The 14,829-nt window shown below is 42.6% G+C and overlaps 1 protein-coding gene across 1 annotated transcript; it reads left to right on the top strand.

Moving 5' to 3' along the window:
• The first annotated feature begins 8,175 nt into the window (after nt 1–8,175).
• On the top strand, nt 8,176–9,832 carry LOC102021759 (necdin). The gene has a single exon (XM_005381676.2). The coding sequence runs from the start codon at nt 8,297–8,299 to the stop codon at nt 9,260–9,262; it is 966 nt and encodes a 321-aa protein (XP_005381733.1). The 5' UTR covers nt 8,176–8,296; the 3' UTR covers nt 9,263–9,832.
• Nucleotides 9,833–14,829: the final 4,997 nt, after the last annotated feature.

Here is a 14,829-nt window from a genome sequence, read left to right as displayed (position 1 = left end):
TATAACTATTTTATATTTTTCCTTTTTCCTTCCTTCTTTTCCCCTTTCCCCCACCCCAGGTCTTGGTTTTTTTTTTTTGGTACCGGGAATTTAACTCAAGACCTTGCACTTGCCAGGCAGGTGCTTTTGCCACTGAGCTATATACTCATCCCTTCTCTTTCTTTTTGAGCAATTTCTTCCCATTTCACAACATGTATGGTACATTTTTGTCCTTACTTACTCTTTCAGTTTTTCACACCAGATAAACAATGTGATGATTATACATGTGTATCTGACTTATTTGACTTATGAGTATGGTTTTAAGGTGCATCAATTTATCTATGGAAAGGGCTGGGGATTTAGCTCAGCGGCAAAAGCGCCTGCCTGGCAAGCGCAAGGTCGTGAGTTCGGTTCCCGATACCAGAGAAAAACCAAAACCCAAAAAACAACAACAACAAAAAAATTTATCTATGGAAGTCTCAAGTTTTATCCTTCTTTGTGGCTGAGTAGTACTCCATTGTATAAAGAGACCACATCTTTTTAATCCTTTTCCCAGATGATGAGATCTATCTGTCTAGATTTCTCCTGGGTCTTTCTATTCTAACTTCCTGAGAACTTTCATCCTTTCTCTCCACATAATTTCAGAAAGTGGCATCTGCATATCTTGTCTACACCACTATGCTCAGCACAGCCTCCTCTGAGACAGAATTCATGTTATCCTGGTGCTCGCAGTCTCCTTAACCTTTCTCAATAATTTCCATGTTTCCCTGCATCCCTATTGAATATCAGTTCCCTTTGTCTTGTTCTCTGTGACACTAAAACAGTTCCCACCTGTATTCTTATATATGGATTTTTTCCTCTGCCATTTCCTTTCCACATAGATTAGGAAGACAGTGCTCCTTCTCTTCAGGCACAATACCTCACATAGAGTACAAAAATAAATAGCTCAACCAGGACAATGAAATGCAGGTGATCACTTCCTCTCACATGGAGCCCTGTGAAAGGACTCCTAACTGGCCCCTCCACCTCTCCGCATGCACCAATTGCAGCCTTATCTCTCTACCCTGGAGACCTTCTTCAAGGAGTTGGAGATCTCACTCTCTGAATGTCAGGAAACCACCTCAAGGGTTGGCACAGAACTAAAACCTTCTCGTTTCAGCGAGAGTGATGGATGTCAGATGCACAAGCGCGAGCAATGTCCCCTGGGAGGCTGGGGAGGCCGAGTGTCCAGGCTACAACTCTCCACCACTCCCTCCAGCTGTGGACAGCAGAATTTCCCTGTCCCTCATTCCTATTCTTTTCTAACTAAAAGAGAACCTTCTGGCAAACAGTCCCACTGTCCCTGATTTCCCCTCAGACTTAACTACTTTCCTACAATGCAAATATTTCAAACACAATCCTCAACAACTTTTGCCGGACATGTTAAAGAGACTTCTCTGTTTTAGTTCCTTAGCCTGAAAAAGGCATTTGGGGCCTGTTTGGGGGCTCCAAGGTGAAGGCTTCTGCTTATGTGAACAGGAAAGAGTCAGGAGGCTTTACATTTCATCCAGGGTCCCTGGGTCCCTGACCAAGGAGCATGTGCACTGTACATGGGGCCCCGGGAGTGGCCCCCTTCCCCTGCTCACTATAGAAACCCATACCAGGAGCTCTTCCTATCCCAGAGACTGCCAAGAACAGCCTCCTGCACAGCTGTGTAATCTGTTCCACATTACAGATTTTGAAATAACCCACCAGAAGCAGTATCTGCTCCAAAATATTTTAAGTTATAAAATGTCTCTATATTTTCTGCATTCATGAAACTTCTGTTTACACAAACTCAATTTAATGAGTGTCCTTTCCTGAGTCTCTCAGGAGTGCTATTATTGTGTGCTTCAGACCTTTGTTTTTAAGTTTCTGGATCTTGGGGGACTTATTTTCCACATCTACTGCAGTCCACTCTGCAGCAGGCAACCTTATCTCTAGCACTCTCAAACCTCTGGCAGAGTTCCAGCCCTAAACTTTGCCCTTGTTTTAAAGTATTTACTGAGGTTACATAAACACCAGTTCCTTCTGCTCTCCCACAATCACTGGTTTTCCCTTAAGGTTATGAAGGTCTACCTCTCTGGTTTAGGGGTGGGAACCTTCTCAGGCAGGTACATACTACTGGTAATTCTCTGGATAAATATATAAGTATGCTTTCTACTTTTAAAGGCTATCCTGAACTTTATTTTGTGCACCCATTCCACCCAGTTTCGCTCCCTTGTTATCTGTGAGGGGTTGGTCAGAGGTATGTATGAGGTCGATATGCAAAGGTGAGGGGCTTTTGGAGCCGCATGCCCAAAACCTACTGGAATGCATAGTTAGAGATTAGAAGATAGTCTGCAAGGTCACAGGTCCAAGCAAGATCAAAACACACTGCCTTAAGGAATGAGAGCTCTGGCCCTCACCCTCCTCAAACTCACATTTATTGTTTAGATTGGCCCTAAAGTCAGTCACGTAACAGACCACCCTGACCTTACCTTCTCCTTCTCCTGTCCTTCCCCTTCCCCCTACATGAATTCCTGCACCAACATCTTTTCTTTGTCCTTTAATCTTGTTTCTTAGTTCAATCAATAAAAAGCCACAGAAGCTTCAGTTTGAAGCATCTTTTTGAGATTCTCTCACACTGAGGGGTCTCCATTAAGGGCAATCCCTTTGTGTTTTTTTGGAGTTCGAAATGAACATTGATTCCGAGTCTCTTTCATCCTTTACACTGGTCATAGTTGTGTACGGTAACAAGTGGTACTCTGAGTGAGGAATAACTTGGTGCAACTCAATGCAAGAGGACCGACCTCCCAAACCTGGGAAAGGAACAAGGACACATGTGATTCTTCATCCATGTGTGGGGACAAAGCCATGGAATAGCCTGGCACATCTCAGCAAGCTTGCAGGTTAGGGTTATTAGCCCAGAGGTCTTTCATCTACCCAATTGCTAGGGGTGGGGAGAGTTCATTTGTTCTCCTTTTTGCTCTTTTACTTTCTTTCATATGGTATGGATCAAGTTTTATCCAAGGAAGGAAAGTTATTTAAGCAACATGTACAATGTCTCCTAAAGACATCTGTATGCAAAGTTTCTGAACTTCAACTAATTACATTATTGATAATTAATCAATAACAATGCCCCGGGTTTTCTTTGGAGGACACCTGGAGGTAGAGGACTGGGAATATATGGACCAAAAATCAAGACAGTCATTAGGTCCTGTAAAGGCTGCACACTTAGCTATCTGGCATCTTTGCAGGGCCAGTATTCAATCTACTCAGACAAAGGAAGCCCCACTAAAATGGTTTTCTCCTCCTCCCTCAGCTGCTTCTGAGCCCCTAGGAGACCAAGGGAAATGGCAGGCGCCCTAACATTATAATACCATGTGCCAATTGTGCTTGTTTTAAAAATAGAAAAAGAAATAAAATAGGAAAAAAGAATCAAAAAACAGAAGAAGCTAAAGACAAAAAAAGTCAAGCCAGCAATTTTTGCTAAATTGGGACAAATTTATGAGGCTAAAGGAACCCCCATGAGTATATTTTACAGCATATGTACATATGAGCCCACAACTAGAAAGTTTAGAGGATCTCCAATCTATCCTATGATTTTCTTTCCCTGTCTGTCTTGCTCTTTTTCAGAAGGTTGAAAAGCAGTCATTCAAGTTCTTTGTGGATTTTCTGCTTGGCAATATGGTTGAAGTTCACTGTAGCTTTTGTCTTTGAAGGGGTGTTTTGCTAAGCACTGGAGACCCACCCTGAAAAAAGCTTTTGGTATGAGTTGTCTTTCTGCCTTTGAGGTGGATGGAATTTGGCACTTCATACTCCAGGGCAGTTTTTTTTCTCTGCTGCTGCAGTTTCCTGGGATCAGTTTTCCAGGGTGGTGAGTTTTCCCCTTGCTGGACTCTTCCAGAGTGAAATTAACCTTTACTTATCTCTGGGCAATATTCTTAAAAGCTTTGAGCCTCAGACTCTTGAAGAATAAATGTAAATGCTTTAGTCCAAATTTATCAGCCTTTCTACCCTTAGACAAAACTGTAAATGAACTTCTTTCATTTTCCTCTCTTTTCAGGAGTGCTGTTCTAGGAAGTTTGGGGCATGAAAGCCCCTTACATGTTCATATTCATCTCATCCGTAACTCTGGCCAACACCTCCATAGTTATTAAATTTCTTCTTAGCTGGACGAATGAGTCTCATTATGAAAACTTTCCTGGGGGAAGAGAAGGTACTACTTCAACAAGTATGCACTTGGGATGTACAGGTGAAAAGCACTACAGTTTACCCCATGCTTGGTTTGAATCTCAGTTGCAAGGCCTTAAAGCCTCCAACTGTAATACCAATATGGTCCTAATCTATAGGAATGACACAGTACTAGACAACACTTCCCTCAAAAGTGGAGAGCGATATGAGCGGAAGCAGAGGTGGTATCTGACATGTTGTTGGCAGTTTCTCTAAAGTGAGGTCCAGATAGGAATTCAGCAATGCAGCTCAGCCTAGACACAACTAAATCTCAAGAAGTAGTTCTGTAGCCGGGGCTCTGCTACTTCACTTTAATAGAAGACAATTTTTACAACTGTTGTAGCTAGGGCCAGGAGATAGCACAATGACACAAGTGCCTGCCTGGCAAGTGCAAGGTCCTGAGTTTGAGTCCCAGTACAAAAGAAAAAAAAAACAAAAATAAATGTTGCAACTCACACTTGCAGTTTAATTTTCAGAATCCATTAAGTCTGGGATGGTGCATTGTGAGGGTATTGTGTGTGTATGATGGGGCCTCATGCACGGCAGGCAAGTGTACTACCACTGAGCTGCACCCTAGTCCCAACTATGCAATTTTAATAATGTGACAGCAGTAAAATATACAGCCCATGGCCAAAGCTGAGCTGAGATTTAAGTCATAGGTTTGAACATTTTCATCATTAAAATATATAAAATAAATTATATAATTCATACCAATATTTAGAAAAGAATAAATATCCAAATCAAACAAAGGAAAAGAAAGTGTATGGACATAAAAGTATAAAAATGGGGATTATATTGAAAGAGCATGAGGACAAGCCTATTTAAGAGACATCCTTTTAAAAATTTAAATATCATGGACTCTGTTATATAAGAAACCCAAAATATGATTTTTTTTTTTGTTTTTTTGAGACAGGGTCTCACTATGTAGTTCAGGCTGGCTTTGAACACACTGTCTCCCAGGCTGGACTTGAACTCATGTCAACCCTCTCATCTTAGCCTCCCAAGTGCTGGGATTATAAGCATGCACCACAGCACTTGGTCCAAATTATAAATACTTTAAAGAGCAAAATAAAAGACAAATGATAGAAAACAGGGAGGTAGATTTTTTTGAAATGGAAATAAGGTCTAGGGTCAGACAGGAGGAGAAGGAGAAGTAAAAAGGAATAAGATGTGACTTTTATGTGTACCAACGTCCCATAATGTGTGTATTCATTGTGTACTGCAAACATGTATTACTAAAAAATTTTAAAAATAAAGACTATACTTCACACATTTCTGTATAGCATACTCAAAGAAAGTTGTGCATGTCAATAAATCAAAGAAGAGGAGAAAGAGAGGGAAAGAAAGAAGGAGGAAAAATGGAAGAAGAGGCAGAGAAGGTAGAAGAAGAGGAGCAGAGAAGGAGGAGGAGAGAGAAGAAGGGGTGGAGAAGGAGGGAAATGCATCCAATTGGAGACAAATCTGAATAAAATCTAGCAATTTTCCTGGTGAAACCAGAAACAATGATGTCTTCTTGGAAGGACTGGCATAGGAAAGGGATTTCTAAAGTTGACAGATGGGAACAAACCCAATGAGACGTCACAGAGAACTTTTTAAATAAACCAATGTGATGACAAGCTAAGTGAAAAATTTAAGAGAAAGAACTTGAGCTTCCCTGGTCCAAAAAACCGAAATTCTATGTGCTCCAAAGTGTAAAAGTTTTTGAGTACTCACACAACACCACAAGTGGCAAATTTCTCACATGAACTCACACCATGGATCCCAGTCCAAATGCAGGAGCACTAAAAACTCACAAGGTTCAGGTTTTGTGTGTAAAATGTGCATGCGACGTAAACCTACTTCATGCTTGCACTCAGGTCCCACCCCTGGGGTAACATTATGTATCTTTCATATGCCAAAATCTGAGAAAAAAATGAAAAATTCAAAACAATTCCTGTTCAAGCATTTCTGATATGGAATTCTCAGTGTATAAACAAATAAATTGAGGACTCCAGAAATGACAAGACAACGTTTAAACTATCTATTCGGTCTGAGACAGACTCAAGACAGCACTTTTAAGAAGACACAGAATTTTGGAAACCTGAGAAGAGCTGAATGATCACATCAGCTCACACCAGGGATGCTGTTCAGTCTCAAGATCCCTGGTTCCAGAGATGCATTTCCCCTCTTCTCCACCTCATCTTCTCTCTTCTCCTCTCTCATCCTCCTCTTCTTTTTCCTTCTCCTCCTATTCTTCCATGTCTTCTTCCTTTTCTTTTTCCCTTTTTTCTCCCCCTTTTGCATTTATTGACAATACCTCTTTTTCAATGGGTGTTGCGCAGGACCATAGCTGTGCTTGCCACAGATCTGTTCATCTATATTTAGGAAACACTGTCACCAATAAGTTGCATTTTCAAGCTTTTTTTTCATCTAAGAGAGCTGCCAAATATTATCAGTGGGTCCTATGTGTAGAAAAAGATCTTAGGAAGTATATGTGTCTGTTCACACCGTGGGACTAGTCAGTGACTGGCAAAAAAAAGGAATTCTGTGAGAAGGAGCCATGTTTCCACAGAGTGGAGGTCGCAGCAGTCATGAGAAGGGAGGCTCAAACAAGGAAAAAGGCATGCTCATACAAATTGTGGTAATAAATATGGTGAGTTTGTCTTACAAGATCAATGGAAAAATTAAAATAAAACTCAAGTGACCCAAAGTAAGTGGAAAATCACAGTCCATAAATATGAAAACACAAATGAATTAACCTAAATTATGGATGAATGGATAAAGAAAATATCATCTATCTGTCTATTTATCTATCTATCTACTTATCTACCTACCTACCTACCCATCTATCTTTGAATAATATTCATCCATAAAAAGAACAATATAATTTTTGGCAAAATGGATGAACTTGGAGGATGTGTTATTAAGTGAAAAGCGCCAGGTATAGAAAGACAAATACTTCAGAATTCCCATCATCTGTGAAAACTAAGTAAGTTGATCTCACAGAAGTAGAGAATGCAGTAGTGGTGGCCAGAGGGTGGAAAGGTCAGTGCAGAAGAGGAATAGAGAGAAATTGCTCACTGAGTGCAAAAATACAGTTAGGAGGAGTAATTTCTAGTGTCCTATTGCACAGTGCTATGACTCTAGTTAAAAATAATTTGTTGTATACTTTAAGACAGGTAAAGGATTTTGAATTAACCCTAACACAAAGCAGTGGTAAACGTTTGAGGTGATGGATATGCTAATGTGATATGTTGTGTATATTACTGAAATACATTCTTCCCTATAAATTGTACAAAAAAATTATGGCTCAGTTTTTTTTTTTTTTTTTTAATACTGGGAACCGAACTCAGGACCTTACGCTTGCCAGGCAGGTGCATGTGCCGCTGAGCTATATCCCTATCCCTGGCTCAGTCTTTTTTTTTTAAAGTTCTAATTCTGTTAAGTCTATTAATTCCCAAAGAATTCAAGTTTCTCATGGATTGAAAAGGGATTTTTACAGCTACCTTCCTTATTCCCCTTAAATATATAGACAACTGATTCTGTTGGGGAGGACTCCATCGACTTTTATGGGTATTTCTCAACATCCCAGTCTCGCATCTTCAGAGTGTAGCGTTTTCTTGAGCAATCTCATCTGTTTTTCTCATAAAAAACCCAAGTTTACAAATACTTTCCCGCTGGATTTTCAGTCCTAGCTTGATCCTGGGTACACCCCAGGGAGCATTTCCTAAGAAACTAGACCTCACCAGGTCAAAAACTTGAGTGAGCATTTTGACCCTTAAACATGACCCATCTGCAGGGGCCATCTCTCCTTCTTGGCTGTTCCCCACTACTTTTTTCGCTCCAACAAGAAACCCTGGAGCGCTCCTCAGCAGCCGGTGCCGCCTGCAGACCCTCCCCTGGGCGCGCAGCCCCGCCCCCGCCTCCGGGCCGCCCGCCCGACCCACGGACGCGCAGGCGCAGTGTCCCTTGCGCTACCCCTCCCGCCTCTGCGGAAGGCGCTGCGCTGGCCTCCTCGCACTTCCTCTCCGGGAGTCCGTGCAGGGAGCACCCGCTCCAGGAGCTCCAGGACGCCGAGGCCCTGCCCTGGTCAGACAGCGCAGAGATGTCCGAGCAAAGTAAGGACCTGAGCGACCCCAACTTTGCAGGCGAGGCCCCCAGCCCCGGGGCGCACACCAGCCCCGGGGAGCCGGTGGGGGTCCCTCTGCCAGCTTCTCCGGCCGCTCCCCTCGCCCAGCCCCCCAGCCCCCCCGCAGGCCCGAGCGCTTCGCCGTCGCCCCGGGACGAGATGGAGGAAGTGGACCCGAAGATCCTGCGGCAGGCCGCCGAGGAAGGCCTGGTCTACCATCCCCTGAGTGCGCCCCAGCCGGGCCCCGCGCCGCCCGCCCCGGCCCAGCTGGTGCAGAAGGCGCACGAGCTCATGTGGTACGTGCTGGTCAAGGACCAGAACAAGGTGGTCATCTGGTTTCCAGACATGGTGAAGGATGTCATCGGCAGCTACAAGAAATGGTGCAGAAGCATCCTCAGGCGCACCAGCCTCATCCTCGCCAGAGTTTTCGGGCTGCACCTGAGGCTGATCAGCCTGCACACCATGGAGTTTGCACTGGTCAAAGCCCTCAGCCCAGAGGAACTGGACAGGGTGGCGCTCAACAACCGCATGCCCATGACAGGCCTGCTGCTCATGATCCTGAGCCTCATCTACGTGAAGGGCAGAGGTGCCAGGGAGAGTGCCGTCTGGAACGTGCTGCGCATCCTGGGGCTTCGGCCCTGGAAGAAGCACTCCACCTTCGGGGACGTGAGGAAGCTCATCACCGAGGAGTTCGTCCAGCAGAAGTACCTGAAGTACCAGCGCATCCCCTACACGGAGCCCCCTGAGTACGAGTTCTTCTGGGGATCCAGAGCCAGCCAGGAGATCACCAAGATGCAAATCATGCAGTTCCTAGCCAGGGTCTTTAAGAAAGACCCCCAGGCCTGGCCTTCCCGGTACAGAGAAGCTCTGGAGGAGGCCAGAGCCCTGCAGGAGGCGAATGCCCCTGTCCACTGCCCCCGCAGCAGTGTCTCTGAGGACTAGGGAGGTCTGGAGGCAGATTCAAGGTGTCTGACCCTCACCAGTGCTGTGAAAGGGTGGGGTGGATCCTTAGCCTATTCAGAATTCACAGTGCAGTATTTCATGTGTAACTTTTAAGTTTTCAGTACCACGCTTTTATACCTTTACTGCAATGTTGTATTCATTTGGGTACGGTTGAGTAGTGTTTAGGATTTATGCATGTTTGTTTATAAGTAAGTTCAGTTGGTGCTTTGGCTTTTGTGCTTTCTTGGATTTCTTTTGTATCAGAAATGTGCTAAACTTATGAAGTACATTGTAAACTTTATCATCTTATTCTTTGTATGGGACCCATGATGTGTGTTGGGATAGACTGTTCCTGGAACTTGGGAAGAACTCACAGGAAAGCTGGCCTGACCACGAGAAGAGTGAGGCCCCTCCTGCTCAGTGACCTGGCTGGGCACAGGAAATAGCCATGCGGAGTGAACTGATTTGGACTGCAACGGTCTCCCTGTGGGCACTTGGCACACCTCGCTACACATGTACAACCCCACCATGAATAAACTTTAAACATTAAAGATTCTTGTGATACAATCATTTTTGGAAAAGTGTACTTTAGTTTGTTAACCAGGGAGTGTGGGTGGGAGTCCTGGCGAGTAGTTCTCCATTGTGCATATATTATTATAACTATTTCTCCTAATAGGGTGGGAAAGTTGTTACTTATGAGTACCCATAGATGTGTGAAGTGGATAGTTTTGCATAGCCTGTACTCATTTGAAAAACTTTGGCACATAACAGAAAAGTCTAGCAACAAACAAAAATTGCCCCTCATCACATTACACAGAAGTAACTGGTAGTATTTAGCATAATTTCCTTCCTTTCACTTCTTGCATTAATCACAGTTAATAGCTATCTTTTGTGGGCACTGACAAGTGTGGGACACTGAAGTAAACCCTGTACATAAATTTTCTTTAATTTTCCCAACTGCCTTAACAGGCAGGGTCTGACTGCATCAGTACTGTGGAAAACATATAAGGGATAAATATTTGTAAAAATCTTCCCATAGATCATAAAGCTCAATATTAGAAGGAGCTAGGATTTGAACTCCAATAGAATGAATTTACACCCCCTAATTTTCCATACCTGTATACAATTTCCTTCCTGCCCTGTGGCCTTTATTTTTTTAGATTGCGTTTTGAGCTAATTCTCCTGACTCCCCACTGACACTCAAATGGGTTCTCATTTCCCGCCCCATAGAAGCTAAAGATTTTATTTTCCCAATTAATCCTAACAGTCTTTTAGAAAAAAAATATTGTGATTGTACAAATTAGGAAACTTGAATCCAGAGAGATTCAGTGACCTCACAAAGTCCTATTTCCCTTAGAGGTGAAGCCCGGATTTCAAGCATGATCTTTTCATCTTTTCAGGCCTGAGGGTTAGTTAGAGGAGAAGGACACTGCTCTGACAAGTTATGCTCCAGAAACACAAGTGACACCAGGGAAAGGGAGCTGGAGCTGAGGTTGGGGGTTCCTCACTGGGACATTTATGGGCCAGCAGTGGGCCCTAGGGAAACCCCTGGGAAGACAGAGTGGGACAGAAACCCCTGGAAGATGGAGTGGGACAAGGGTGGGGGTGAAGGGCAATGGTGGGAGAAATATTACATGAAGCTTTTAGTCCTGTGAAAGGGAAAGGAGAAAGGGGAGCTTCAATCAGACCTGAAATCCTTTAAACTCCAAGAGTGACCGGACTTTACATTAAGGCCATTATCAGAGGCCATTTGCCCAGAGCTAGAGACTTTTCTGGGCAAGGTGAATAAAAGGGTCCTTATGTGTGGCTTCACACCCCAAAGACATAAACTGGGGGGCCTCATTGGGGTGAGGAAATTGTAATCAATGGATTAGGAGCTCGGATCCCCGACACTTAGTGGCATTCCTTAGCAGGTCTGTGCAAGTTCTGAAAACGGTGTGAGGTCTTTCATGAGAGTGGGACTGGGTACGGGGGACATTTCTATAATAGCCCAGGTAGGGGCCGTATGGCTTTGGCAAGACCTCTTACACAGACCCAGTGTGTGTGTCACCCATGTTTTAAAAAAATTAAAATTATTGAGAACCCTTCTCCCCTCCCCAAACCACATCAAATGAAATCAAAAGATATCTGCCCCCTTTAATTTAAAGTTAGGGTTCTATCCAAGGTGTTCCATGTCTGCAGTGGGGCCATGCTTGCCATTTTTGCCATGGCATGGTACCAATCATTTTCCCTCCCACCCTCACACTTTCCTTACTATCAGATTCACACTTCACATCAACTCTGAGCTCTGCACGCTTCTTACACACACCCGGAACATGCCAAGCAGCCAGTCCAGAATCACCTTCCTTTCTGCCACAAGAGACACGGAGAACGATCCTCTACAAAGTGACTGGGGTCACTGACACGTCTCCAGCCACACTGCAGAGGACAGCCCTTGCCGCAGCACAGGACTGCCAGAAACGAGGAGCTGTCCCCCGCCAGGCACACAGAGCAGGGCTTCTCCACAACCGTGTTGTCTCAGACATAGAGGAGGAGGCTTCACAGATGTAGAATGAATTCCTTTTATGCCACCTGGTCCTGCAGAGACCACAGCTTGGGGCATGGGGAAGAGGTACGGAGTAGCTCTCTTAGATTTTCATGCTGTGCACGAAACTAAATATTTTTTTCCTATAAGGTGCTAGGATAGGTCACTCAGGAAAGGGTCAGGGGATTGACCATCAGTGTTCATATCCAGGATGGCAGTCTGGTGACACTTAGATGGCTTTGGTGGGAAAAGGTTTTCCTAATTTCTAGTAATGTGTGACCTTTTACCTGCCAAACAGTCATGCAAACATGGTTCACTCTAATTAATTTCATTTTATTAAAGTCATGGAGGGCAGAAAGGGCCTTTGGAAATTTAATATAAATTGTGATGACACATAGCTTAAGCAGTCCCAGGAGGAAATAAATAGTTTTAAACAGTATTATGATTAAATCAGACAGAGATATTTTAAATAAATTAATCCAGAGTTAAGTCTTCTCTCTTCTTGAAGACCACAGCCTCTTCCACCTTCATTTGTAACTTACTGATTCAAGATCACCAATTTCAAGCACAGCTGTGATCTAAATTTCTCAGACAAATACACAAGCTGTTTATAAATAAGTACATTTTGTCATCCCCTTCCTCGATTTTTAGATAATGAAGGACTAGAACTGTATCTGAACTGTGTAATGTTTCCCTGATGCTTGACTTAAGGGCCTGCATATGGATGTGCTTAATGAAATGTTTGTTATTTAGTTTAAGCAACTTAAAATATTAGAAAACATCTCCATATAGAAAATAAAACCAAACATAGTAAATAGTAATCAACCCACCCAAAGTTGAGAAAATATAGATTAGTCAAAAGCAGTGAAAGAAAAAACTGCAGAGAAATAGCAAAAACAGAAAACTGTCTCAAGTATCAGTTCTTTAAATACTCCACAAAATGAGCCTGTAGGTATACATAGTATAAATAAAGAAGACATAAATACAGCAGTGTTCCAAAGGTAAAAACACACATAGCAAGTGAGAAAATGAAAAAGAAAATCCAGTTTCATTACTAAAGCAAGCTCTTTATGTCCATTAGTTGAGCAGACATAAAAAACAAGGATCCAGTACTAGTAAGAGTGAATTTAGATAAGCATTCTTTTACTCTGCTACACTGTAGCATGGCAAATGATGAAACACTGTGTTGTGTGCTCATTCAGAATGCACACTGGGTTTCCAATATTTTGCAGACGTCATCCTGGGAGTTAGGGGTGAAGGGTGAACTGGATAAACATTGTCCTGTGGTCCCTTAGCATTCACTACATTGAAAGAAGCAGGTAAATGACAATTACACTTCAATGCCGGGAGTGTTACGCTAGGAGAAGTATGAGGATAAAGAGGCAAAGCAGGCGTGCACAACTTGGACATTCCAAGAGAAATGTTGCATTAATTGATATCTATAGAATGAGAAGTAATTAACAACCGGAAAGCAACACAGGGCAGGATCAACTTGTCAGGCGTTTTTCTGTATCCAAGGAAACGCTGTGCAAATATACACAAAGCATCTGTGACATATGTCTTTTGGAAATATAGTACAAAGGAGATGGGAAATGTATTTCTAATCAGGAGGTCTAAAACAGCCTTCTTTATCTTTTAATTTTTTCCATCATTCTTTATTTTATCTTCTAAAAGTTTAGAGCCCTTAACTAGATTACTTATTTTCCCATGTCTTAGTAGTATCTTGTTCCCACCTATCTAATACTCAAATATCTCACTGCCTTTATTGTATAAAATTTATTTACATATTTATTTAATATATATTTGTTGAGCACTGACCACATGGTCAACTTGTGCTGGGACTTGTAGATATTTGTGAAATACTAAAGATGGTCTCCAGGGGTGTCCAGTGGTCCTCTCTTATATGCTACCCACCCAGTCACTTAATAGCTACCTTGGTTACCAGATTAAGTATTCAGATATCAAAGTGCTTCTGTTCAAGTAACTTGTTTCACTTAATGACTAACGCAAAGTGTAAGAGTGTCTGTTCTGGCAATTCTATTCAACAATATTGTTACAGTTGTTTTATTTTATTATTCTGGACTTAGGTGAAGGATAGACAATGTGATAAGGGACATAAAGCCGAGGTCCTGACTCTGACGTTTCAGTCTTAAGCACAGGTGAAGTGCCACTATGATTTAAGCTAAGAAAAGGAGATAATATAAAAGGTCTTGGGTAAAAACAATGAACAGCTTGCCTTTGAGGATTCTGTGAAATATTGTAACAGAGATAAGGTAGGTAATAAAGACATTGGGTTCAACAAAATCATATCCTGGCAGTGCAACATGCATTTATCTAGAGAGAAAGCATGAAGAGTAAAGAGAACTAAGTTCATGACTCCATTCAGGGAAACAAATATTTTCACATCAAGTAGCAAAGAAAGACTAGTAAGAGACTATGAAGAGAAACTGGATGATAGAAAGGTAAGGTGGGGCTAACTGGATCATGGAAATCAAAATAGCACTTTGAGCCAGAGCAAGTGACTAAGCATCAACTGCTGTTGAGATAGTGTAAGAATTTGGGATCATTAGTGAGTAGGGAAAGGATTAGGAAGCTCATGTGCAAGGGTGCACTGTGTATTTAGCACTAACTCAGGTGAGAGATGACGGGAGCCTATAACTCAGAAGTACGTATTAAAGGTGGACAGTAATGGAGAAGATTTAGAAATATTTGGAGATTAAGTTTGCAAAAGTTAGTGATTTATTAATTTTTTTTTGTTTATTTTTTTTCCAGTACCGGGAATCGAATTCACGACTTTGCGCTTGCCAGGCAGGTGCTGTGCCACTGAGCTAAATCACCAGCCCCTGATTTATTAAATATTATGAATAAAGAAAGAGAGGAGGCGAGGACTGTGGCCAGGTTTCTAGCATGAACTGCTTCTTGAGAAGGGCCACTTCTTAGTTTTGGAAATGAGCAGATTTATGAGGGAGGATGCTGAGTGCAGTTTTAGACATGTTGAGTCTGACACGAATGTGTGACCAGTAAATAGGGATGTGCATTTGAT

Source organism: Chinchilla lanigera, unplaced genomic scaffold, assembly GCF_000276665.1.
Source record: "Chinchilla lanigera isolate Chin_1 unplaced genomic scaffold, ChiLan1.0 scaffold00015, whole genome shotgun sequence".
Lineage (NCBI taxonomy): Eukaryota > Metazoa > Chordata > Mammalia > Rodentia > Chinchillidae > Chinchilla > Chinchilla lanigera.
Note: the sequence above shows the minus strand (reverse complement) of the source record. Positions and strands in the feature narration are given on the sequence as shown.